General features: G+C 47.5%; 3 protein-coding genes across 3 annotated transcripts in view; all 3 read right to left on the bottom strand.

Annotated features, from left to right (window-relative positions):
- SAR1A (secretion associated Ras related GTPase 1A) overlaps positions 1 to 27,743 on the bottom strand; it is a 537,387-nt gene that overhangs the window by 97,493 nt on the left and 412,151 nt on the right. The window lies entirely within an intron of this gene.
- The window catches only part of PPA1 (inorganic pyrophosphatase 1), a 478,362-nt gene that overhangs the window by 47,405 nt on the left and 403,214 nt on the right, over positions 1 to 27,743 (bottom strand). The gene's annotated exons all lie outside the window — the stretch shown is intronic.
- Positions 1,016 to 27,743, bottom strand: NPFFR1 (neuropeptide FF receptor 1). The gene is made up of 7 exons (XM_050803129.1): positions 27,301 to 27,743; positions 19,771 to 19,869; positions 18,945 to 19,032; positions 16,143 to 16,194; positions 12,482 to 12,826; positions 6,978 to 7,077; positions 1,016 to 3,217 (listed from the first exon to the last, which is right to left on the bottom strand). Exons 1-7 carry the CDS (start codon positions 27,741 to 27,743, stop codon positions 2,347 to 2,349), a joined length of 1,998 nt encoding a protein of 665 aa, XP_050659086.1. The 3' UTR covers positions 1,016 to 2,346.

Genomic DNA, 27,743 nt, shown 5'->3' with positions numbered 1-27,743 from the left:
ATCACTCAGATCTGAATGGGCAGGTATAGCCTAGAAGAAACAAAAACAACAGCAAAATATGTTAATTGTGATCTTCAGTGAGAGTTGAAGGAGTTTTTTGGGCAGTTATAACCTGTCAAAGCATGACATCTTTTGGGGGAGGATAAAGGGGCTGTGATGGAAAGGTTGGCTTGAGTGAGTACCTTGGTATCCGTACCTGCCCCCAGCCCCAAATACTGATTTTGTACTTGGGGAGGCTATGCTAAAGGAGAAACACACCCCATAGGAGACACCAGATGGTGTCTTCAGACAGTTCACACCCAGCCATAGGGATAGGCATTTGGGGTTTGAGATGGCCCTTTCTCTGGCTTACTTTTAGAGCCTGGAGTCAGACTTCTTCACATAAATAGCCCAGAACCAGCTATTTATTCACATAAATAGCCCAGAACTCTCTGGCCTATGTGACACATGACACTGACACAGTACCAGAAATGCATGGCACCAGCTAATACCACTGAGGGGCAGGACGGCATACCCTCTCTGAGACCCTCATCCATCACCCCCAGGACAAAGTCATGATGGCTCTTGGCAGCCTGCTCAGCATGAGGGTAAGAACAACTCAGGCCGGACATCACGAGAGTAAACACAATAGATTTCTTTCCAGACCAAGAGCTTGGGCACCAGGAGGGGCATTCTGGTTCACTGTTAGGCAAAAAACCTTTGGGGAAATTACCACCTCGCCCATCATGCCCACCTTCCTTGAAAGGCAGCATGCAGGGCAGGAAGAACAATCAGAAGACAAATTTTAATCTAAATCCTGCCCCTCTGTGGCCCTGGGAATTTGGCCCCTTTGAGCTTCAGTCACTTTGTGAAATGACAATAACGTTCAATCTCCTTCAACCTCATTACTATGGATTAAATGAGACAGTGTCTGGGGACATGCTTGGAGAATGTATTGTACAACTGCTTAGGAATTGTATTCTGCCCCTGTACCTGGAACTTAGAGTGGAGCAAACAGTAAACAGTCATTGTATATCGGTTAAGGGAACAGAACCTCAGAGCCCTGACCCCTGGAAAAGTTTCTTTTCTGTTTACTAAATTTCTAGCAACATCGTGTTTTCTATAGAGGTGGGGGGAAATGTCCAGTTAACTGCAAGATGAAGGGGCCTGTGAAAGGACCCCCCAAGGCAATCCCATGTGCCCCTGTCCCCTGGAAAAAAGCCACATTTCTTCAAGTTGATGCAGGGGTGCTGGGGGAAAGCCAGAGTAAACAGGGCTCTCCTGGTACGTCTTTAGGGCACACAAGTCATTTGTGCTGGGGAAGAGTTTAGTGTGTGTCCTTCAGGAGTCTCCAAAGGGCACGCTGGCTGCAGCTTCGGTTGACCAACTTCTCCCTCCCAGGAAGCAGGGAGGAGAGAGACCTTGGGCAAGGCTTTGTACCTGCAGCCCCAGTGAGCAGATGTTTCCCAGTGTGGAAAATGCATACCGTGCTTCCTCTTCCTTGTTGTCTGAGTACTTAAAAGGACACCTCCTGTGGCCCTGCAGCATTACAATGTCTGTGGCATTGTAAGTTCTTGCCTGGGTCTGGGAGTCCCTCCTCCGTTCTCTAAGCTCAGATCCAGAGGGCAAGACCTAGAGTGCCCTGCAACTGAGGCAGCCTCCCCAAGGCTCGTTCTGAAGCTGCCAGGCTCTGAGGACAATGGCTTCTTGGAACTTCTTGGAACAAACAAGACAAACCAACACATTAGAGCTAGCAGCGGGGGCACACCATGTTCTTCTAGAAAAGGATCAAGGGGAGTGGCTTCAGTAACGGAAAATGAGGGACTCCCTCACATGGACACAAAGCATCAAGGGACAGGCCGGCTTTGCTTTTCGCTTCTTCCTAGCTGCCTAATTAGGACTTACTCAGTTCACAGTGTTCTACCTTCCTTACTGGGGCCCTCTTGGAGCCAGCTGGAGATGATAAAAACCACACAGGCATTGGAGTCAGATGGCTTCGCATGCCATTTCCACTTGAGAACCTTGGGCGAGTCACGTCTCCTCTCCAGGCCTCAGTTTTTGCATCTGTAGAAGAAAGAGAAGAAAACCTATCTCCAAAGCGTTGTGACAATTCAGTGAGATGATGTTTGTCAAGCCCACCACACAGAAGGGTTTCAGGGCAAGTTGGTTCCTTCCTGTCCCCCGCATTTGCCTCTACTGAGGGTGAAGGCAGCAGAGAAGACATCACCAGCAGCCGCCCACCACTGCCTGGCTCTGGAGAGGGAGGCACCATGCATCCTCTCCTAACCTCACCAGGCCGCTGTCGCGCGCATGTATCTCGTGTCCAATCGGGGCCCTCAGGCAGGGGCCAGCCCTCCCGGGACCACCTCAGATATCCCAGGCTGGAATGGTGAGGGGCAGGTGGGAGCAGCCAGGCCCTTCCCTGGCCAAGCCGTGGTGGGCCACCCGCCCATTCCGCAGCGGGAGGCGGCCGGGCCTGGGGGCCCCACTGCTAGGGCCCGACTCAGAGGGCAGCCCGGAGTCGCTGGGGCGCACCGCCACGAAGACCCGCCTGTGCAGAAGCCCGCCGGGCCGCTCGGAGTAGGCCCCCTTGTGGTTCCCCAACCGGCGCTGGCAGAGGCTGGCGCGGAAGGCCGCCTGGAAGCCGCGGCGGAAGTTCTCGTTGAAGTAGCCGTAGATAATGGGGTTGGCGCTGCTGTTGAAGAAGGCCAGCCAGTGCGCGAAGGGGAAGGCGTAGACGGTGACCAGGTGCAGCTGCGGCGCGCTGAGCTGCCCGTAGTCGATGAGCAGCAACAGCGCCCAGAGCGGCAGCCAGGACAGTGTGAAGAAGAGCGCCACCATGACCAGCATGTGCACCACGCGCGCCCTGCGCCGCGCAGCCCGCCCGTCGGCCGCCTCCTCCCCACCGCGGGCCGGGCCCGGGGCCTGGCAGAGCTTGCGAGCGATGCGGGCGTACATGACCACGATGAGCGCCAGCGGCGCCAGGTAGATGTGCGAGAAGAGCACAGTGGTGTAGACCTTGCGCATGCCCTTCTCGGGCCAGGCCTCCCAGCACGAGTAGAGCGGGTAGGAGCGGTTGCGGGCGTCCACCATGAAGTGGTGCTCCTCACGGATGACGGTCAGCGTGACGGCCGAGGGACACATGATGAGCAGTGCCAGGGCCCAGATGACGGCGATGGTGACCAGCGCCTTCCGCAGGGTCAGCTTCTCGCGGAAAGGATACACGATGCAGCGGAACCTGCCGCCGAGAGAGAGAGAGGCGGGATCTGGGTGGGTCCTAGGGTCCCCGCGAGGGGAGGGAGGGTCGGATGCGGGCACCTGACCTTCATTATCGCATCTAGGGCGGCTTCGAAGAACAGCTGAGACCTGAATTGGCTGAGTAGTCAAAGAACAAAGGCAGCTACAGGATTTGTGAGAAGGGAGGAGGAAACCGCAGATCATGTGGGAACAATGAATCCTGTGTGCACTTTTGCACTTTTCTTTTTTTTTTTTTTTTTTTCCTGAGACAGGGTCTCCCTCTGTCGCCCAGGCTGGAGTACAGTGGCGCAATTATGGCTCCCTGCAACCTCCACTTCGCGGGCTCAAGTGATCCTCCCACCTCAGCCTCCTGAGTAGCTGGAACCACAGGAATGCGCGGCCATGCCGGCTAATGTCTTTTAATTTTTGTAGAGATGAGTTCTTACTATGTTGCCCAGGCTAGTCTCAAAGTCCTGGGCTTAAGCGAGCCTCCGGCCTCGGCCTCCCGAAGTTCTGGGATTACAGGTGTGAGCCGCCTCACGGGGCCCTTTATGTACTTTTGGGGGTAAACTGATTAGCTGGCAGCTAGCAGAGCGATCAGAGTGCACAGTCTGTCCTTGAGAAGGACGATTAGGTGCGTCCAATAACACAGTTTCTGTTTATGGATTCTCCAGAAAACCTCAGGAGGTCAGATGTCAGGCTGTCCCTATGTCATCTTGGCCATAGTCAGTATCTCCACAATGCAAGGACAAGTCTGCACCATTTATTTCCTCATGAAGACAACTCAGCATCTGTTATTACACCCTTTCTTATTTTTTAAAGGTGAGGCCTTTAAGATAGTTATTATGCTGTTGATTTACAGACAAGGAAACTGGGACTCAATGTTAAGCAATTGGCTCAAGGTCACACAGCAAGTTGCAAGGACCAGCCTTAAACCCAGATTTGTCTTGCTTCATATGCCACATAAACCAGTAGCTGTTAACCCTCCATGTGCATGAGACTCTCCTGAAGCATTTCAACAACAAAAACAAAACCCGTTCCTACGTATTCAGGCCAAGGATTCCAACCTAATTAGTCTAGAAAGGGATTTTAGCATTGTTTGTTATTTGTTGTTTTTGTTTTTAAAGCTCCTGGGGTCAGGTGCCATGGTTCATGCTTATAATCCCAGCACTTTGGGAGGCCAAGGCAGGAGGATCACTTGAACCCGGGAGTTGGAGACCAGCCTGGGAAACATTGTGAAACCCCATCTCTACCAAAAAAAATTAACCAGGCGAGGGGATGCTTGCTTATTCTCCCAGCTACACAGGAGGCTGAGGCAGGATAATCACTTGAGTCCAGGAGGTTGAGATTGAGACTGCAGTGAGCCATGATCAGACCACTGCACTTCAGCCTAGGCAAGAGAGCAAGACCTTGTCTCAAAAAAAAAAAAAAAAAAAAAAAAAAAAAAAAAAAAAAAAAAAAAAAAAAGCTCCTGGGGAAGTCTACTGTGCAACCAGAGTTGAAAACAGCTGCTGTAGGGGTAGATAAAAATCTCCCCCTGCAGCGTGGTGCAAAGGTGATTGCTCAACTGCAAGCTCTTTGAGGGCAGATGCCATGGCTTTTCATCTCGGTAGAGTGTGATTAGATAAATGCCTGAATGACCAGAGGGGAAGTTACTCAAAATACTTTCTGAGCCTTAGTTTCCTCATCTGTGAAATGAGGCCAATAGTATGACCTACTCTATGGGGTAGTTGTGAAGATTAAGTGAGATAACACTACGCTTCTTGAGACATTTCAAATGCTTAATAATGAGGAAAAAGGTGGAGGGCTCCTACTCCCCAGAATGGCTTCTGTCATCTACTGATGCCAGAAAATAGAAACCTGGAGAATGTACAGTCAATCTTACTTGTTTAATGGAGGTTCCAGGAAACCTTGCCCAGTGGGGGTCTTACGGTCACGTGGCTGTTTAGAGTCAGAACCTGCACTGGAACATAGGTCTAGAGCTGACTGTCAGTCAAGTGTTCTTTCCACTTCACTACACTGCGTCCTGCCCTCCTGCCAACCCAGTTTTTGGCCTCATAGCCTGACCTTTTACCTCTCCCACAGCCTGACTCAAGCCTTGTTGTCTTTGACCTACTTTGACCTACTGGCTTCATACTTCACACCCTCAAGAAAGCTCCAGAGAATAGTGGCTTATGCTAGCACTTTGGGAGGCTGAGGAGGGCGGATCACTTGAGACCAGGAGTTCGAGACCAGCCTGGCCAACATGGTGAAACCCTGCTCCACTAAAAATACAAAAATTAGCCATGCATGGTGGTGCGCACCTGTAATCCCAGCTACTCCAGAGGCTGACGCACGAGAATGGCTTGAACCTGGGAGGCAGAGGTTGCAGTGAGTCAAGATCGCCGTGGCCCTCCAGCCTGGGTGACAGAGCAAGACGCTGTCTCCCCCTTCAAAAAAAGAAAAGAAAAGAAAAGAAATCTCCAGAGAATAAATAATTCTTAAAGCCTGCAGTACTGGCTATGAGTGCAATAGCAGTAAATGGGTGGAGGAGAATCTTGGGGTAATCTGGGCAGGCTTCCTGGATGAGGTGGGACTTGAAGAATACTGCAAACACCACTGGGAGAAGTTGTACACTCTCATTTCATTCAACAATGATAACAAAACAAAGGTTGATGAAAGGAAGGGACTTCTCCTGATCACCCAGCTAGTTAGTGGCCTTATGGAGAGTAGAACCCACTTCATTACTCCAGCTGCCTACTTCACTGAGTTACAAAAAACTGGGCTTGAGGTGGAGAGAGGATGTGAACACTAGATTCTACAAAGGGCAGGGCTAAGATATGCCCATGCTGGGGAGAGAACAAGGAGGAGGGAATGGGTGTGCAGAAGAAACAAAATACTATTAGCAACTGATATTTGGACTCTGTGCCAGGAACTGTGCATAAGCTTTTACAAGCAGGAGCTCACTGAAGCCTCCCAACCATCCTGTAGGGTAGCTACTATTTTACAGGTGAGACTACAGGGGCTCAGAGTAGTTAGGTGACCCACCCAACATGATACACCAAGATAGGAGTGAGCACACCTCCAGCTGATCTGCCTGCCCACCTTTCCCTGGGGTGAAGCAACCAGAGGATGCCCTTCTACCACTAACAATGCTGTGGGGGAGGAGCACTCATGCAGTGCAATATGGAGGCCTCCTCAATAAATCAGTGCTTTATTGATTGCAAAGCCTCCTTGTCCCTGGCTCTGCTCCATACCTCTGGCCACATGATAGACTTATACTTACCAGGGAATCCGATGGAATGTGAAGCTGAAAAACCAGAAGGGGTGAACATGGGGATTGAGTATGGCCTGGGCTGCCAGGAACCAGCAGGAGCCAGTGGGGACAGAATGAGGAGCAGGGAGGAATCCTTCCTCCCCAGCCATACTGAGACCCACCCCTAAGCTGTCCCCCTTAGCTCTGGCTCTCCTGGCTTAGATTCCTGCTGCTCAGGAAATGAGGACTGCTCTTGAGCTCCTCACAGACCCCAGGAATCTCAACGAAAGCCAACTAAGGCTGCCTTCAGGCCTTCCAGAAGGGGGTGGTAGTGTCCTTATCAGGTTCCCCAAGTTTAGGGAGAGGGCAGCTGGGTCCACAACCCTTCTTCTTGCAGGTCAGGATTTAGCCCCACTTACCACAGTGCAGCCCCAGCCTTCCAGCCAATCCAGCATTAGAGGCAGTGGCTCCTCTTAATGCCAGGCCCTAGTTGGCCTAGGGATAATCCATCCAGGAAACCTCTCACCTTTCCACAGCAATGGCCACCAGCGTGAAAACGGAAGCTGACACAGACATGCCCTGCACCAAGCCGCTCATCTTGCATGTGGCATTGTCGAAGGGCCACCCTGCAATGACAGAGGCCCCCACAGAGTGAAAGATGGCCACCCATCAAAAGCCAGAGACCGCAAGCCCTCTAAGCCAAGTCCCCTCTGAGCTTGGATCTTTCCTCCATGTCCTGCAAGCGGTTATCTGGTCTCTGCTTGCACACTTCCAGAAATGAGGAACCAACCAGCCCATAAAACCGTGGACAGTTCTCACTACAGTCATCCCCTCGTTTATACAGTGCATTAGTTGTAGGACCCCCCAAGAATTCCAAAATCTGCACGTAATCCATTCCTGCAGTCAGCCTTGCAGAACCTGTGTATAGAAAAAGGAAGCCCTCTGTATATACACGGTGATAATGGTTTGACTGTATCCCCACCCAAATCTCATCTCGAATTGTAGCTCCCATAATCCCCACAAGTCATGGGAAGGACCCATGGGAGATAACTGAATCATGGGGGTGCGTTCCCCCATGCTATTCTTGTGATGGTGAGTAAGTTCTCATCACGAGATCTGATGGCTTTATATGGGGCTTCTCCCTTCACTCAGTTCTCATTCTTCTCTCTCCTGCTGACTTGTGAAGAAGGACATGGTTCCCCTTCCACCATGATTGTAAGTTTCCTGAGGCCTTCCCATCCCTGCAGAACTGTGAGTCAATTAAACCTCTTCCTCTATAAATTACCCAGTCTCAGGTATGTCCTTATAGCAGCATGAGAATGGCCTAATATACACGGGTTTTGCTGTATTTTTAATCTGCATTTAGTTGAAAAAAACCCTCATATAAATGGACCCATGCAGTTCAAACCCATGTTGTTCAAGGGTCAACAGTATTAGTGAGATTTTCTTTATATTGACCAATGATTTCTTTCCATGAGCTTTAGAGCATCCAGCCCTGCCTGGCTCTCTGCTCCCATAGCCCTGGCTCAGGTTCTAGGTCAGTGGTTCTTGACACTGGCTGCTCATGAGAATCACCTGGAGAGCTATGCAAAGAACAAATGCTCAGACCCATGCCAGGCCAGTTACAATCAGAGTCTCTAGTGATAGGACCCAGACATCAGTTGTTTTGTTTTGTTTTGTGTTGTGTTGTTTGAGATAGGGTCTTGCTCTGTCATCCAGGCTGGAGTACAATGGTGTGATCATGGCTCCCTGCAGCCTCAACTTCTTGGCTCAAGCGATTCTCCCGCCTCAGCCTCCTGAGTAGCTGGAACCACAGGCATGTGGTTTGCAAAAAGCAAAGTATAAAGACTGTCTGTAGTATATTACCTTTCATGTAAGAAAAAAGAGATTAAGAAAATATATGCTTATTTTCTCATTGTACCAAAGAAATACAGAAAAGATAAATCAGAATAATGAGATTAGCTATCTAAACAGAGAGAAGATAAGAACTGGGTAGAAATAGTGGGTGAATGGGCTAGGTGAGATAATGAGAGTGATGCCTCTCTGAGTATATCTTTTTATGGTTCTGACTTTTTAGAATCATGGCAATGTTTCACTCACTCAAAAAATAAACAATTATCATCTATCACAATGTGGTTGGGGAGGGGGACCCAAAGTGAAATACAAACATTAACAAATAAGCTTAATTGTATTACAAATGAATAATATTGTATTTAAATTGAATAATATTTACATTGAAGGGGTGAAGAAGAAACGCACTAACTGGAGTAACTTTGCAAAACATTTTGACTGTATACTATAACAGCAAAAAGAACTGTATACAAATTCTGTACTGTCACTAATAAATGTGTGTACTCTTGACAAAACTGAATAAACGGGATCTAATTATGGGAAAATATCAGGCAAACCTCAATCACAGAAAGAAGTATGTTAGCAATAATGAAGCTACCTTATGTGTATACTAAGATTGAACCAATAAGTAAATATGTTGTAGATAAATACAGCTAGATTTCTCACTGTCTGAAAATGAAGTTACCAATAAGGAAGAGGGTCAAGTTAAAATGAATCCTGTGACAGTGGGTTGGAATCAAAGGTATCAGTCTGAACTCATGTTAATACACATACAGGTGGACAGATACAGAAATAAAGATATGTGTGTGAAATATTTCTGTTAGTATACATATATTTCCTATCTCTGTCCCTTGAGAGCACCTAGAAGCAATGACACCCCAATACCCATGAGCACACCTAGAACCCAGACCTTGGCTTCTAAATACTATTCTCAGCCAGCTTAGTAATCCCAGCACTTTGGGAGGAAGAAGCAGGAGGATCACTTGAGCCCAGGAATTCAAGACCAGCCTGGATAATATAGTGAGACTCCAACTCTACGAAAACAAAAATTAAAAATAAAATTAGCCACACATGGTAGCACATTTCTGTAGTCCCAGCTACTGGGGAGGCTGAGGTGGGAAGATCTCTTGAGGCCAGGAGTTTGAGGTCACAGTGAGCTATAATCTCACCACTGCACTCCAGCTTGGTGACAGAGCAAGACCGTGTCTTTTTAAAAAGCAACAACAACAACAACAACAACAACAAAACCCTTGTGGAACTATATACTAAAAAGGCAGATTTTAATGTATGTTAAATTATATCTTAACAAAAATATTTAAATGTAAAACATGCATACATTCACAGCACATTTTCTACGAATGCATACAAAAGACAGAAATATAACAGAATGGCTGCCTCTGGGTCAGAGAAGAGATGGAGAGTGGAATATGTATACAGAAGGAAACAAATAAACAAAAGAAGAGCTTTGCAACAGAGTGAGAAATCACATAGTGCCATGAACTGTAGACTGAATGAATGACTCAACCTTCTGTATGTGAGTTACAAAAAAAAAAAAAAAAAAAAGAAAGGAAGAAAAAGCTGGGCATGGGCTGGGCGCAGTGGCTCAATCCTATAATCCCAGCACTTTGGGAGGCCGAGACGGGTGGATCACTAGGTCAGGAGATCGAGACCATCCTGGCTAACACGGTGAAACCCCGTCTCTATTAAAAAAATACAAAAAAACTAGCCGGGCGAGGTGGCGGGTGCCTGTAGTCCCAGCTACTCGGGAGGCTGAGGCAGGAGAAAGCTGTAAACCCGGGAGGCGGAGCTTGCAGTGAGCCGAGATCCGGCCACTGCACTCCAGCCTGGGTGACAGAGCGAGACTCTGTCTCAAAAACAAAACAAAACAAAACAAAAGCAAGAAAAAGCTGGGCATGGTGCCTCACTCCTGTAATCCCACCACTTTGGGAGGCTGAGGCAGGCAGATGGCTTGAACTCAGGAGTTTGAGACAAGCTTGGGCAACATGACAAAACCCCATCTCTACAAAAAATAGAAAAATTAGCCAGTCGTGGTGGCACATGCCTGTAGTCCCAGGACCTGGGCCCAGGGAGGTCGAGGCTATAGTGAGCCATGATTGTGCCACTGCACTCCAGCCTGAATGACAGAGTGAGACTGTCTCCAAAAAAGAGGCCGGTGCAGTGGTTCATGCCTGTAATCCCAGCACTTTGGGAGGCCGAGGCAGGCAGGTCACTTCAGATCAGGAGTTCAAGACCAGCCTGGCCAACATGGAGAAACCCCGTCTCTACTAAAAATACAAAAATTAGCTGGGTGTGGTGGCAGGCGCCTGTAATCCCAGCCACTCAGGAGGTTGAGGCAGGAGAATCGCTTGAACCTGGGAGGCGGAGGTTGCAGTGAGCCGAGATCACACCACTGCATTCCAGCCTGGGTGACAGAGTGAGACTCAAAAAAAAAAAAAAAAGAAAGAAAGAAAGAAAGAGAGAGAGAGAAAGAAAGAGAAAAAAAGGAAGCTGTGTGAAGTTTTATTTAATTGCAGAAGATTGTATTAGAAACAACATAAATACAAATCAGCATCAATTGTAGTACATTCATACGATGGAATTCTAAGCAGTTGGTGAAAAGAATGAGAAACTCTTTTATCTATTAATATGGGATAACAACATGTAAGTTGATTTTAATGAATCTTTTTTACAGCATACATGATATATTTTTAAGTGGGGTGTGGTGGGAAGTAAAAGTACGGGACTGTTTGGAACCTTAGCATGTGCTTAATTTGCTTGCACTCGCATAAAATATTTTTTGAAAGAGACACAAGAAACTGGCAACATTAGTTGCCTCCCAGGAGGGATAGGAGCCGGGACGCCAGAGGACAGGGGCAGAAGGGAGATTTTTCACTGGAGAACTTTGGTAGCTTTTGACTATTGAACCATCTGAATGCTTTATGTATTCAAACAATATTTTGAATATGAGTGTGTGAAAAAGACTGAGAGACACCACCTTAACCAGGTAGTGACCTCATTATATCACTGTTGACTGGTATGCATGTATTTATGTGTATGCATGTGTGCATCTCTGCACATATATGCATCTCTGCACATATGTGCCTGAGTACACATGTGTGTGTGTCTACATGTTGGAAAGGAGAGGGATGCAGTTTATGTTCAGCATCGGCAAAGGAAGCTGGGACTCAGCAGTGGGTAACGGTTCCACCAGACAGAGCCAGTACTGTGGAGGGGAGCTGACTCTGCACTGTCTCCACTTCCTGGGTCCTAGAACCTACAGAAACCCGGGCTGTGGCTCCCTCTGCCCTGAGTCAGTGAACTCACTCCGAATGGCTCTGGATCCTGAGGACCAGTGAGCTGCTGGGAGCTCTGAGCTCAGAATCTGCAGGCTAGGACCTCTAGGGGTCTCTGTATCTCTGAAAAGCAGTCCCTCACCTGGAGTCTCAGGTTGGTGGAAACTTGATTCTAAAACAAGAAAGGCCAGTCGCATGAGAGAGTAGAGAGTAGATGGTGCTGTTCTGACATCTGCAGGATGCACAGGCAGGAATTTAGAGGTCAAGTGGTCCACTGAGTGGCCGGCCAGTCCCTGCTTAGACACTCCAAGGGATGGAGAGCTCATTACTTACAGGCAGGACTCTCTTCTGTGCCCTGATCAATTTCCAGCTCAGATGAGTGGAGTTTTAGTTCCTGACTCAGAGGAAACCTGCCTCCCTTCCACTTCTCCCCATTGGCTCTAATTCTGCCCATGGGAGCTCCATGAGAGAGTGGGACTGAATGGTATAATACAATAATTAGAAGTATGGGTGTGAGAATGTGGACCTTGACACCTATTAGCTGTGTGACTACAGACCAGTTTCTAAACCACTCTGAGCATGTTTCCTCTTCCATAAAATGGGGAGGACCATAAACTCTACTTCATTGGATTGTTGTGAGGATGAATTAAGATAATGCATGAAAAGTAACATCATGCCAGGCACAAAGAAAACAGGGAATTCATTATATCTCTTATTTCTAGTCTAACTCTTCAGCTCCAAGACTGTCTTAAGAGTTCGAGACCATGGCATGGCCAAGAGGCCAGCCCAGCAATGATGTCTGTCTTTCAAGCTTCGATTTCTGGCCTTATCTGAGAAGTTCAAGTGTGGGTGGGGGACACTCCTGCTGCCAACTGCCTGCACTCACCAGTGATGAGGTTGTCCACAAGGGTGGTGGGCATGCAGAAGATGCCCACCAGCAGGTCACTGACGGCCAGGTTGAGGATGAACATGTTGGTGACGGTACGCATGTGCCGGTTCTTGAGCACGATGAAACAGACCAGGGTGTTGCCCACCATGCAAAGCAGGAAGATGAGCGCATAGGCCACAATGAACATGGCCGCCACAGGGGAGGTGTGCTGGTAGTAGGAGGAGAAGGTGAGGTTTGCAGCTGGAGTGGCCTCAGCGTTAGTCCCATTCTGACTTAGGGGCCAACTGCTGTTGGGAGGCTGGGAGGGCTCCCCTAGGACCAAAGGAATATGTGGGTCAGGACCTTAGGCAAAGAAGAGATTACCAATTTCTCACCACTAATGAGACCCTCCGTATCCCAATCTTAACCATGCCCTGGTCCCCCAAGTATGTCTCCAGCTCCAGTTGCAACTGGATGCACTGATCCAAGACTTTCAGCCTAAAACCACTCAAACCCTGATCTTGTACTTCATGCCCTGTCTTGCCCATAACTCATTCTCCACTGTGGGTTATTCCTTATTAACCACCCCCCACCCTATTTAGGTTCCAACTTTCTTGGCCCTGCTGTGTGCCCCAGAGGCTAACCTCTAAGTTCTGCATTGCCCTGGTTCTCTTGTCTTCTGGCTTCTAGCTGGGTTCAGCCAATGCCAGGCACAAAGGAGATGGGAGGGCAGGAACAGAGAGAGAGGTCAGGGTATTTGTCTTCTGACTCCCTTCCTGCCTGGCCCAATTCTTCCAGCAGCTGTTTTTTCCTACGGCCACAGCCTGCTCTTATTGGGTGAGTCCCCTTTCATGGCTCTAGCGCTCGCATGACTACAGTAACGCTCTTCCCTCTCCTTGCACTCATAGGCCTGCAAATGGTAACAGTTTCCTGTGGTTGTGAATCCCTGGGTGCTTCACCGTTTCTAGCTGGTTCTCTTACCGCTCCCCTCTTCCATTAAACTCTATTCACTTAAACCCCTTCTGAGTGCACCATTTGTTTTCCGCTGGAACCCGATTATTATGCCCTTAAACTCTTTGATATTTTTCCCCTTCATCTCCTCCACGGAAATTTAGTTGAGAAAGGCAAGAAGGCCGTAGAGAAAGGGAGAATGAAGGGGGACTGTGAACAAGGGCTAAGGAGCAGAGGCACATCACATTCAGCAGAACATCCAAAGCAGAGGTTCCTGCTCGACCTTTGCCTCCTCCTGTCCCGTGATCAGCTGTTCTGCCTGCATAGCATTTAACAAAGCACTTCCACATCTGTTATTTTATTTAGCTCTCTGAGCCATCCCATGATGTAAGTCACTAGGTATTAGCCTCATTTGTTTCCTTTTGTATTTTTTTTAAACCCTCATTGAATTACCCTAAGGTGTTAGTTTCGTTTGAATTGGAGGTCAGAGAGGTTCCATGACTTGCTCAAGGTCCCATGATGATGCTGCAGCAGAGCTGGCCCTGCTCTGTGTGTCTGTGAATTAGGACCAGGCTTTGGTGTGTGTTTCCCCAGGCTTGCTTCGAAGGGAAGGCTCAGTGTCCAACCACAGCTCTTCTGGGAAGTCATTAGTTGGGGTGACTCATGATGTTGTCTCATAAACTCTCCTCCTGCCTTCCTCTGGGACTGAATGAGGCCTGTTCCAGGGGATGAAGAGTCCCTACGGAATCTTTCTGTCACACCCAGAGCTCAGCCACTGGCCTGGAGGCTCAATGGAGGCTGGGGGCCTGGAGGCTAAAGACCCTCAGGGGAGCAGGGCCAGTGAGCTGGCACCATCAGGGCTGCAGAGTAGTTCTTCTCCCGGTCTCTCTTGGGACTCTCATGCAGCTGCTGTAGTTATCTGCTGGCTAAGCTGGGGCTGGGAGGTCCAAGGTGTCCCTCACATGGCTGGTGATTAGTGCTGGCGATTGGCTGGGATGTCTTTCAGTTCTCCACGTAGCCTCTCATCCTCCAGGAAGCTAGTGTGGGCTTCTTCAGAGAACAGTGGTCTCAGGGTTCCAAGAAAGCAAGAAAAGAAGCTACAAGCTTCTTAAAACCGAGACTCTGGAATTTTCACATCACATCTGTCACATTTTATTGGCCAAAACAAGTCACAAGGGATGCCCAGATTCAAGCCAGTGGATAGTTTCACCTCTTGATAGGAAGAAAAGCAATATAGCATTGCAGAAGAGGTGTGGACATGGAAGTGTGATTCATTAAGGTCCATTATGATAAAATCTACCACTATCCCCATACTACATTTGGTTGACATGATTCCAAAGTCTTTTTTAGTTCACAGGTCCCCACTCTGTCTCTTTTCCCTTCTGCAGTATATTTGTCGTATGGACTGAGTGGTTGTTCTGTAGAGCTTCTGCAGGCTGGATTTTTCTGATTGCTTCCTCATGATGTCATTTTACATGTTCTGCTCTCTGTCCACTGTATTACCTGCACTTGGTAGTCAGATCTAGAGTCTTGATCAGATTATGTCCAGTGGCCTTTCTCTTTGTGGTGCTAGGCTCAATCGGGGCTCAGGTGATATATCTCTGCCTCCTGGGCTCAAGCAATTCTCCTGCCTCAGCCTCCTGAGTAGCTGGGACGACAGCCGTGCACCACCAAGCTGGGTTCATTTAAGGTTATTTTGTAGAGATGAGGTCTCACTATGTTGCCCAGGCTGGTCTTGAACTCTTAAGCTCAAGCAGTCCTCCTGTCTTGGCCTCCCAAAGTGCTGAGATTACAGGCATGAGCCACTGTGCCATCAGCTTTTAACATAATATTTTCAGCAGACACTAAGGATCATTGCCTAGACTCCTCACTGCAATTTTTTTTTTTTTTTTTTTTTTTTTTGAGACAGAGTCTCGCTCTGTTGCTCAGACTGGAGTGCAATGGCTTCGATCTTGGCTCACTGCAACCTCTGCCTCCCAGGTTCAAGTGATTCTCCTGCCTCAGCCTCCCGAGTAGCTGGGATTACAGGTGCACGACACCACACTCAGCTAATTTTGTAATTTTAGTGGAGATCCTGTTTCACCACGTTGGCCAGGCTAGTCTCAAACTCCTGACCACAGGTGATCCACCTGCCTCAGCCTCCCAACCCTCATTGCATTTTAAATACAATCCATGCTCCTTTCCGAGGCCTCCAAAACACTTCATGGTCTGATCCCTGTTGACATCTCTCTGACCTCACCCCTTTGCGCATTATGCTCTGGTCACTTTGCCATCTGCTTAGCTCCTCACACACTCCTGTTTCTTCCAACCCCAGGGTTTTCGCTCGTCCCTTCCTTTAGCTCTCAGCATATATGTTGTCTTCCCACAGCATCTGTTTATGTTCGTCAATCTGTCAATAGTTTGTTTGTTTCTAGATTGATTGTCTTTTTCCCCATGCTTGACAGCATATGCAAAGCAAGGATCTTCTCTGTCTTGTTGGTGGCAGTGTCCTCAGTGTCTTGTCAGTGCCTGCCCAAAGTAAATGGTTCAATAAATAGCTAATAGTTATGGAATAAATAAATATCTGTAGGAAGGAAAAAGAGAAAGGAAGGTGGATCCTGAAATCAGGTGAGAGGGTCCTGCTGCAGGCAGGCAGTGCTGATGTTGGAAGGTCTTCTCCAGGCCCCTCCAGAAAGAACCCCCATGAGAGGCATCACTCATCCCAGACCCCGTTGGGAGACTTGCTTACCGCTGCTGAGCCTCAAAATTAGCTCTGAATCATCTCCCATGACTGGGGGGATCTGTGGGTGTGGATGGGCAGAGGAAATTACCAGAATCTTTCAGGCTGGACTCCAGTCCATGTCCCCCACTACCCTTCACTTGACCCTCAAGTAAGCTCATCTTCTGAAGAGTGTCCTGAGAAGTATCTGGGAGTGACCCTGCCCATTGCTAGAGCCTCAGCTGAGCCTGGGCATCATCTCTAGACAGGGCCCAGATTCCAGCACTGCACATGAATCCCTTCTTAAGGAGGAAAAACTCCTTCCCATTCCTGGCAATTCCCCAGGAGGCAGGCAGGCCTCCCACCCCATCTGGGCTGCATGCTAGCGGCCAGAGACCTCATTGACACCTTGGACTTGTTCTTCTTGGGATCTGCCGGGTGCCCTTGTAATTACAGCCTATGAAATTTTTATCCACTGAACCCAGTGAAGCCATTCCTCTACTGGAGGAGCTTCCCTGTCTCAGGGTGTGATAATGGTTGTCTCTGGGGTACCCAGGAGAGGTCAGGGTGTGTGATTCTCAAAGTGGGGTCCCGACCACCCATGTCAGCATCACCTGGAACTCATTAGAAACAGAAATTCTTGGGCCACAACCCTGGCCTTGGGAACCAGAAACCCTTGGGACTGGGGCCCAGCTATCTCTGTTTTACATTTTAAAGCATCCTTCAGATGATTCCAATGCACACTGTGGTTTGAGAACCACAAAATTAAAAGCCTTGAGCCAAAGACACCTCGAGTGGATACACACAGTCTGGGAAGTCTCAGCCCTTCTTCCTGCCTCCTTACCTCTGTGTGAACCCAGTATTCTCATATTTAAAATAGAAACACAGGCCAGGCACCATGGCTCACCCCTGTAATCCCAGTACTTTGGGAGGCCAAGGTGGGAGGATCACTTGAGTTCAGGGGTTTGAGACCAGTCTGAGCAACAGAGTGAAACCCTGTCTCTACAGAAAATTCAAAAATTAGCCAGGTGTGGTGGTGCATGCCTGTAGTCCCAGCTACTCTGGAGGTTGAGGTGGGAGGAATCATTTGAGCCTGAGAAGTCAAGGCTGCAGTGAGCTGTGATTACACCACTGCACTTTAGCCTGGCTGATAGAGCAAGACTCTTTCTCAAAAAATAAAAATAAAATATAAAATAAAACAGAAAAACAGACATTTTCTGGGTGTGACCTAGGGTAGGTCAGGTCACCTCCCTGGAAGCCAGACTCCTCATTGGTAAAATGGAGATAAATGAACACTTACCAAAGAAGGGCTGTGCTGAGGACTTGATGAGGTGACCTGTGAGAACTGAGATCACATCATAACACATGGCACTCCGTGTGAGGCAGCAGCAGCGGGGCTGATAGTTATAAGCCACACAACGGATGTGAGCATAATTTTTTATAATACAAACTGAAAGAAGTGCGAATAAGAAAACAATCCCTGGTCAGGCGCGGTGGCTCACACCTGTAATCCCAGAACTTTGGGAGGCCAAGGCGAGCAGATCGCCTGAGGTCAGGAGTTCAAGACCAGCCTGATCAACATGGTGAAACCCCATCTCTACTAAAAATACAAAAATTAGCCAGGCATGATGGTGGGCGTCTGTAGTCCCAGCTACTCAGAAGGCTGAGGCAGGAGAGTCGCCTGAACCCGGGAGGTGGAGGTTGCAAAGAGCTGAGATCGTGCCACTGCATGCCAGCCTGGGTGACAGAGCGAGACTCTTCCTCAAGAAAGAAAGAGAGAGAAAGAGAGAGAGAGAAAGAGAGAAAGAAAGAAAGAAAGAAAAAGAGAAAGAAGAAAGAAGAAAAGAAAGAGAGAGAGAAAGAAAAGAAAGAAAGACAGAAAGAAAGAAAAAGAAAGAAAGAAAGAAAGAAAGAAAGAAAGAAAGAAAGAAAGAAAGAAAGAAAAGAAAGAAAGAAGAAAGAAAATAATAGAAAGAAAACAATCCCTAAATGAATGAGCTTAACCCAGAATCAGTCTGGGTGTTTCCCCGAGTTCACAGGTCTCCTACTGATGGCTTCATCCTTGTTACCATTTGCTTGTTGATCCTGGGAACACATGGGTGCTCCACCTCTTCCTGAGAGGCTGCCAGGGAACCCAGGCCTGGATGGAGAGGGGCTGAACCCACTGAAGAACACAACACAGGGCTGCCGAGTCCATGCAGCACGAACAGGACTGATGGCTGTTCACTACACGAAACAAAAAGTTCAAGTTCATTTGTAATCTAAGCAATGCAATTTTGCTTTGATTGTTGGGTTAACCTTTTCTTCAGTGGGTCCAGAGCCTCTCCATCCAGGCCTGGGTTCCCTGGCAACCTCTCAGGAAGAGATGGAGCACCAATGTGTTCCCAGGATCAACAAGCAAATGGTAACAAGGATGAAGCCATCAGTAGGAGGCCTGTGAACTCAGGGAAACACCCAGACTGATTCTGGGTTAAGCTCATTCATTTAGGGATTGTTTTCTTTCTATTATTTTCTTTCTTTCTTTCTTTCTTTCTTTCTTTCTTTCTTTCTTTCTTTCTTTCTTTCTTTCTTTCTTTCTTTCTTTCTTTCTTTCTTTTCCCTTCCTTCCTTCCTTCCTTCCTTCCTTCCCTCCTTTCTTTCTTTCTTTCTTTCTTTCTTTCTTTCTTTCTTTCTTTCTTTCTTTCTTTCTTTCTTTCTTTCTTTCTTTCTTTCTTTTTCTTTCTCTCTTTCTTTCTTCTGTCTGTCTAACAGATTGACGATTGAAGTATTCAGTACGGGCCAGTGAATGGATGTGCCCTGTAGGGAGGGGTGCAGGGTGCGGGGACAACAAACCAGCTCTTCACAGTCGAGGCACATCTGTCCAGAGCCCTGGTGAGGGACCCGCCCCCAGATCCAGCCATTCCACTTCTCACGGTTTACCCTACGGAACAGAGTGAGGTCTCAGGGTGACAGGGAAAGTATTGACCATGGGACATAGTAATGGTTACAAAATGGTATGTACATACATTATAAGTCTGTACTCTGTATAAAAAGTGTACGTTTATGTGAACTATAGATGAACAGAAAAAATAACTGTTTGTCCACAAGGGGTGGTGTTTCCTCAAGTGATTTTTATTTTTGGTTTTTCTAGCTTGCATCTAACCTTTCTAATCAGAAGGAAACTCTGATACATGTGATAAAATACTGATGATGTCACTGGTTCTTGGCCCCGACTCATATCAAAATCACCTAGCTTTTAACAATACAGATCCCGCCCCTTCCAACTGGATCAGAATTTCTGCAGGGTGGTAGGGTGATATGGATGATGGGCAGGGAATGGGGTTGTTCAGGCACTGGTATTTTTCACAAAACTCCCCTGGTGATTTCCATGTGTAGCCAGATTTGAGAACCACTGAATCATACAGTCCCTGCCCTCCCACCACTCACAGTCAAGTTTAGTGTGGCTTAACATTTTGGGGGTCATCAAATTCTTTAAGACTCTGATGCATTTTGATTCCTTCACAGCTGCTTTCCTAGGGCTTCCTTTTGTTGTGGCAATCAACAGTTCCTGTCTGGAGGAATTTATGGTCTCCAAAAGCATTGGATCCTCTCCCAAAAAGAGCCCTGGATTTTGACACACACTTTCAGGGGAGTGTTGGGCATGAGGGTTTGGGCTCACCCTGCATCCATGACCCCTTGTTTCTTGAGTACCGATTTTTCCCCTGGGGAGTCAGCCTCCTCCTCACATGGAGCTTTTGAGGGACCGTCCATCAGGAGTCTGCACCAACCCCTGGCCAGAGGATGCCAATCAGACCCCTTCTGCTTTGGATTTGCCTCTGAGTCTTCATAATACAGCTTTTCCTTCCCTTGGATGACCTCCCTACACCCTTCCAATGGATTCCCAGTGTTGGTTAGGTCGGCCAGCACTTGTTTCTGTTGCTTGTAATCCTAGTGTCTTGGTGAATACAAGGGGATTCAAGTTAGTCATCTATGGACCTCCTGGGAGTCTGCAGAGTCCAGGTTCAGAATCCTAGTGTCAGAGGAAGTGGTAGAGATGGACAGGGGTAGCACCATAGACCCCCCAAGGTTCCTGTTCCCTAGATTAGATGTTTGCGCTCACCTCGCTCCCCAACACCATCCCACACGCTGTCTCTTAACAGGCCATGTAATCTTCCACGGAGACTGTGCTCATGCAGAGAGGAAAGGACACGGACCCAGGAATTGGAAAGCATGGCCTTGAGAGCTGGCCCCATGGTGGTCACTGACTGCATATAAGAGAGGTTGGGGGCTGGGCACGGTGGCTCATGCCTATAATCCCAGCTCTTTGGGAGATGGAAGGAGGCAGATCACAAGGTCAGGAGTTCGAGACCAGCCTGGCCAACCTGGTGAAATCCCGTCTCTACTAAAAATACAAAAAATTAGCCGGGTGTGGTGGCACAGGCCTGTAATCCCAGTCACTGGGGGGACTGAGGCAGGAGAATTGCTTGAACCCGGGAGGTGGAGGTTGCAATGAGCTGAGATGGCACCACAGCACTCCAGCCTGGGCAACAGAGGGAGACTTCATCTCGGAAAAAAAAAAAGGAGAGAGAGAGAGGTTAGGGGGCTGGGAAACTTGGTTTGGAGGAGAAGCTTGGGAACTTGTCTTAAAGCTGCTTTGGTACAATTTTTAAAGGGTGGTATAGTTAGTTTGGGGTGGCTGGGAGACTGATGATAGTGGACCCTAAGCCCCCATGCCACCTCTTGGTATTCCTAAGAGAACTGGGGAGATCTGCTTCATCTCTGTGTTCTCCTTGGCTTTCGAATGTGGATGACCTGGGCTTCCTGCCTCTCCCAACCTCATGGAGTTGTTAATACATTCAGAGAGACAGCAGAGTAAATTACAGAGGTCCTTGCGGAACTTCAGACTGCTTATTGCCAGCATTAGCTATCTGCCAGGCAGCTGTGTGGAACCAGGAGGTCGCAGTGTGGTTTCAGTTCATTTGGGTTTGTTCCCAGGGAAGCAAGCCTTGGCAAAAGCTTTCTTAGCACTACTTAGGAAAGTAAAAAGTAGATGTGGTAGAGGGTCTAGGAGGAAGGAGGCCTCTTGAGAATTGCAGCCTCCTACTGTTCCTCTTGCAGGCTGAACCAAAGCCCCTCCATCCCAGGCACCCACCACAGCAACATGGATTTTGCAAGCCTGGCCTCTTTTTGGTGAGTGAGAGCAGGCTGCCCTTCCAAGAATCATTTGGATTGGCAAAGGCCAAATAATTTGAGGGCTGAGTTGCCAATACAGCCATCCAGAGCCCCCAAACGAGCCCCTCTTTACACTTCTCTTCTACTCTGAGCCCTTTTTATTTCTCCTTACTTCCTCCAGGAGGTCTCTGTTTTTACCCATCAAAACTTGTATTCAGAAAAGGTTCTGATACAAGTCATTTACCTCACAGTGAAAACTGAACTGCCTTTATCACATACTGAACCTGTACTCCCAGTCTATTTAAAAGAATTCCAGGCCTCAGAAAGTGGAAGTAGAAGAGGCTTAAGGTGGGAGAGGAGGGGAAAGTAAAGGGGAGGCAGGGATTTCCCCTCTCTTTCTCTTGAAAAGGCTAAACATATGCCTAGAGCACCTTTCTGGGTTCAATGGCTGTCTGCTTCCTCAAGGTCTGCTGGTTCAGTTTACCTGCAGTCCTGGCCACATTTCACATCCTGCTTCAGCTAAGTGTAGAGATTTTTTTTTTTTTTCTTTTCGTTAAACTAGAAATGTCTTAGGGGGTAGAAACCATGCCTTGTTCAGCTTGAAATGCTCCTCATTATCTGGCACAGGGCCTAGAACATAAATATGATTAATGAATGTTGATAAGTAAGTTAGGTACTAAAGGCTATGAATTCTCCTAGAAGCACTGCTTTAGCTGTATCCCATAGGCGCTATTAGATAGTATTTCCATTATTCATTATTGTTGAAATATGTTTTATATAACATCAAGCTATCTCTGACAAGGAAAGGAGAATTATCTTCATTTCACAGGAAAATCAAAACTCAAAGACAAAAAGAGACTTGCTCTAAGAATACAGCATGCAGTAGTGGTAGACCTCCAGGTTTTGCTTGGCTCTGGGATTCAGGGTGCATCAAATAAGCCAGGAGACGTGTTCTGAGTTTGAGCTCCTGCTCAGGCTCTGCCACCTCCAACCATTTTCTCATCCTCTTTGGGTATCATCAGGTCACATATAAAGACCTCTAGGGTCCATTAGCAGCAATTAGGGATCCTTGATTTGGAGGGAACTTTGCCTTCCTGAGGCTTCTGCTACAAAGCCGACACTTTATGAACAGTGCATATATCACCTAAAACCTTGCCTGAAGCAGGCACACAATGGCCAGAGGCAGAACCAGGGTCACTCTGTGCTCAGCTGAGAAGTAATAAAACAGTACACCTAACCCCTTAGAGATCCATTACCTCCTAACGAGGCATCACCGCTTGGAGTCCTAGGTTACTTAATGTTCTCTCTCTCTCTAACCCTAGCAGAATCTTCTTTTAGGAAATATTCTGATAAACTTCTTCACGTGGATGAGGAAATGACTCATAACAAAGCGCTGTGTCTCTTTTGGGCTTTTGCATTTCAAAAGGAGTCAGACATTAAATTAGAAAAAGGAAAGCTCTAATAATGCAATTTCAGTTATTAACGAGAGAGCTACAAAAAGGTTTTGAGCATGAGAGACTGAATTTAATTCTCTAGGTTTGTGTCTTTTTTTTTTTTTTTTTTTTTTTTTTTTTTTGGAGATGGAGTCTCACTCTGTAGCCCTGGCTGGAGTGCGGTGGCATGATCTGGGTTCACTGCAACCTCCACCTCCCAGGTTCAAGCAATGCTCTTGCCTCAGCCTCCCGAGTAGCTGGGACTACAGACGCCTGCCACCAGGCCCAGCTAATTTTTGTATTTTTAGTAGAGATGGGATTTCACCATGTTGGTCAGGCTGGTCTCAAACTCCTGACCTCAAGTGATCCGCCTGCCTCACCCTCCGAAACTGCTGGGATTAGAGGCATGAGTCACGGTGCCCAGACTCAATCTTTTTTTTTTTTTTTTTTCTTGAGGTGGAGTCTTGCTCTGTCTCCCAGGCTGGAGTGCAGTGGCACAATCTCAGCTCACTGCAACATCCACCTCCCGGGCTCAAGCAATTCTCTTGCCTCAGCCTCCCGAGTAACTGGGATTACAGGTGTGTGGCACCACACCCAGCTAATTTTTGTATTTTTTAATAGAGATGGGGTTTCACCATGTTGGCCAGGTTGGTCTCGAACTCATGACCTCAAATGATCTGCTCGCTTTGGCCTCCCAAAATGCTCTGATTACAGGCATGAGCCACTGTACATGGCCTTTTTGGCAATTTTGAAATGTACAATATTCTGTTATTAACTCTATGCATCATGCTATGCAATATAATTCAAAAAAAGAAAACCGTTTCTTCTAACTGAAATTTTGTACTGTTTGACCACCATCACTCCATTCTCCCCCACCACAGAGCCATTCTACTCTGTGGCTCTATGAGTTCTATTGTTTTACATTCAATATATAAGTGAGAACATGTGGTATTTGTCTTTCTGTGCTTGACTTATTTTATGTGGTATAATGTTCTCCAATATTGTCCATGTTGTTTTAAATGACACAATTCTGTCTTTTTAAAGGCTGAATAGTATTCCATTGTGTTTACATACCCCATGATCCTCATCCATTCATCGTTTGATATACACTTAAGTTGATTCCATAGCCTGGCTATTAAGTTGATTCCATAGCCTGGCTATTGTGGATAGCGCTGCAATAAACCTGGTGGTGCAGACATCTCTTCAAGTAACTAATTTCAGATTTTGGGATAAGTACTGAGAAATGAGCTTGCTGGATCATATGGTAATTCCATTTTTAGCTTTTTGAGGAACCTCCATACTGTTCTCCATAATGGCTGTGCAAATTTATTACATTCTCACTAACACCACACAAGGGTTCTCTTTTCTCCACATCTCCACCAACACTTACTTATCATTCATCTTTTTGGTAAAAGCCATCCTGACAGGTAGGGATGATGTCTCATTGTGGTTTTAACTTGCATTTTCCTAATCATTAGTGATACTGGGCATTTTTTCATATACCTGTTAGCCATTTGTATGTTTTCTTTCGAGAAATGTCTATTCAGATTTCTTACCATGTTTTAATTGGGTTTTTTGTTTTCTTGCTGTTGAGTTGTTTGAGCTCCTGGATTTGTTCTTAGTGAGTATAATATAGGCTCCTAATGAACAATACATTATTTTCTTTCTTTTCGAAATGCTTTTTTTGTTTCGTGTGCTTATTATAAAAGAATTCTAGGCTGGGCGTGGCGGCTCACACCTGTAATCCCAGCACTTTGGGAGGCCGAGGTGGGCGGATCACAAGGTCAGCAGTTCGAGACAAGCCTGGCCAACATGGTGAAACCCTGTCTCTACTAAAAACACAAAAATTAGCAAGGTGTGGTGGCACATGCCTGTAATCCCAGTTACTCAGGAGGTTGAGGCAAGAGAATGACTTGAACCCAGGAGGCAGAGGTTGCAGTAAGCCAAGATCAAGCCACTGCACTCCAGCCTGGGTGACAGGGTGAGACTCCGTCTCAAACAGCAACAACAACAACAAAGAATTCTGAGCACCTTAAAAGAGACAGTAAACATGACAGAACCCTCACATCCGGAGAGAACCCCTGTGTTTGTGATGCTCTCTGCCTGCCACATCCCATTGGCCCAAAGATATCAGCTGGGGTGAATGGTTCCTCAAATTTTCAGCACCCACCGAGTCTGCACCTGGGAGTCTCTCTGCTCTGCTTTCTCTGAAGTCACAAAAAGGGACAACCCAAAACTGCGGGAGTGGGGCAATACTAGACCAGTGGGGAGGTGAAGCAGCCAACACCACCTCTCAGGTGCGGTAAACCTCGGGTTCATGCTGCATTTTTCTCAGAGTGTCCCCAGCAGGATAGAACCCCTCAGTTGCCCACAGCTAAAACCAGCTCATTAAGGCACCTATTTCTTGCCTCTTCTCCCTTCTTCATCTCACTCTCCTCATTCCCTCACTTCCACTGCCCAGCATCATCTCCCAAATAAACTCCCTATACCCAAGCTCTTGTCTTAGAGTCTGCTTTCAGAAGCAGGAGAATCAAACAAAGATGTTAGTGACTACCTCTTTGTGTATACACTTGTATATGTGTATTTCCAATAATAAACCTATGTAATTTTGCATAAAGGGGATCATACTACACATGCATTCAAAAACCTGTTTTTTTCTAATTACTCACAGTAGGTAGCGAACATATTTCCATGTCAATAAAGAAAATTCTAAGCACAGTTTTTAATGTCTGCATAGTATGCCATTGCAGGTGTGTCTCATTTTTTATTTAATTTACGTAATTTATGGCTATCTGGATGGTTTCCAATTTTGCACTGTGATGAACATGCTCAGGCACACATCTTTGCAAGGGTGCAGCTCAGAATTTGAAAAAACTCTGAGCTGAGCAAGTGCTTTGTTGTCTCCTAAGTGTACACTGTGCTTGATCATTTCTTCCGGAATTTTAATAGAGGTCAAAACTAATCTTAGCAGCGTAGAGGCTTTTTAAATAAAAAATCTATATTTCCCTTTTTTGAAAATCAGGACATTTGCCCATCTTCAGTTTTCTGGCACTTCCTTCATTCTCTGTAATTTCCTCATAAGCAATAATTGTATCTGTAAATACCTCTGGGCCCCTGGGATGTCATATGTCTGGGCTACAATGAGTGAGCTCATTTAGGTGACTTGATGTCTTCTTCCTATCACTCGACTATCTTGGGTCTCAATCTCCTCCTTATCCTCTTTATTCCACAATTTGAAGTAAAATTGCCTGTGCCTTGCTCTGCCTGCCCTCGAGCCTAAGCCAGAGCAGATTCCTTCTTGTTATTCTTAGACTTTGAAAACTCTTCACTCTTGTCTTTGCCAATTTCCCCCGACTTCTGTTCACTGGAGCTGCAGTCTTTGCTAACACCATTCTTACAGATCCTGCCAATCTTCCAGATTCCTCTTGGGTTATTGATTCCTTCCTGCCTCTTTTGTGTGTGTGCTTTTCATACCCTGGCTCATTGGAAAACTACAAGTGCAGCTTCACAAGATTTTCTGTAAAACTTGATTTTCTTTTTTAACAGCAGTGTTTGCAATTACTAATTGGAATTTTGGGGTTTTATTACCTCTTGCAGCAGCTGTCTCATACTGGCAGGTTGTACAACACATCTTATTTTATCCTCACAGACACCCTGTGAAGTCAATTGAATGTTAAGTTCCCGCATTTGATAGATGGGTGACCCGTGGCACAGAAGGGTTTAGGCGCCATCTCAAAGACACTCAGCAAGACAGTGGACCAGCCCTCGGTTTTCCAGTTTCTTAGCCTAAATATGGTTCCCCTTGTTCACAATGGCTGAGAGAGGGTTCTGGTAAGGTGGGAGCAAGCAGCCTTATGCCTTGGGCCACTATCCCTTAAAATCCTGGAGGTGAGGTCCATAGTTCACTCTCCTTTCCCTAGGGAGAGAAATTCTGCATGGAGGATATCACCTCTAGAATCTCATCTCCCCCACAACCCCACCCCTTCAAGCAGACAACGTGGGTGACAATTCCTCTGAAGCTAACAGCCAAGCTGTCCTCACCTCCTCACTTGGTCTCAAATGATTCTCTGCTCAGACAGCAGGGACCGTGTGCGGACACACACACAACACGGACATAGAGTTATCCCTAGGTCTCTCTCTTTCTCTGTGTGTGTGTGTGTGTGTGTGTCTTGTACATGCACACACATGTGTACAACACAAATACAGAGGCACCCCAGGTCTTTCTCTCTCTCTCTCTCTCTCTCTCTCTCTCACGCACACACACACACACACACGCACAACATGAATACAGAGGCACCCCCAAGTGTTTTTCTGCCTGTCTTTTGTCTCTCTCTCTCAGTGTCTTCTCTATGTCTCTGTCTCTGTCTCTCTCTTTCTCACACACACACACACACACACACACACACACACACACACACACACAGACACACACACACACACAGACACACAACGAATACAGAGCACCACCAGGTCTTTCTCTCCATCTATCTCTGTCTGTCTTTCTCTCTCACATACACATGCACACACACACACACACACCCTATGAACCCATGGGCACCCCAGGTCTCTCTCCCTCTCTCAGTGTCTCTGTCTCTGTCACGCACAGAGTGTCACATCGTCTGACTCTGGACAGCCGTGGGTGATCAGCTGCCCGGCCCCTCTCCTCTCCCTCGGCCCCATGCCTGGGGTACCGGCCCCACCGCTGGATCCCAGCCCGGGACCACTCACCCTCCATGCTGCCCCCTGTTGCGGGCTCCGGCGGTCTCCGATGGCGGGAGGCAGCGGGCCCCTTCGGGCCAGCGGGCGGAGGGACGGTCCCGGGCACTTGGTTGTGGGCTGCGCCCCTGCCTCCACTCTCCGCTGGTCCGGTCGGTCCGGTTAGAGGCGGGAAGGGGGCGTGCGCTCCCAAGCCCCAGGCCCTGGCCGGTTTCCCTCCCCTCGGGCTGACTGGCTCCCGCGCAGCGCTGCTGCCCGCCGGGCTCAGCCGCCCGCCGCTCCGTGCCTCCAGGCCAGGGGAAGGAGGGGGCTCGTGCAACGCAGTCGTCAT

The sequence above is a fragment of the Macaca thibetana genome, chromosome 9 (assembly GCF_024542745.1).
Source record: "Macaca thibetana thibetana isolate TM-01 chromosome 9, ASM2454274v1, whole genome shotgun sequence".
Taxonomy (NCBI): Eukaryota; Metazoa; Chordata; class Mammalia; order Primates; family Cercopithecidae; genus Macaca; species Macaca thibetana.
Note: the sequence above shows the minus strand (reverse complement) of the source record. Positions and strands in the feature narration are given on the sequence as shown.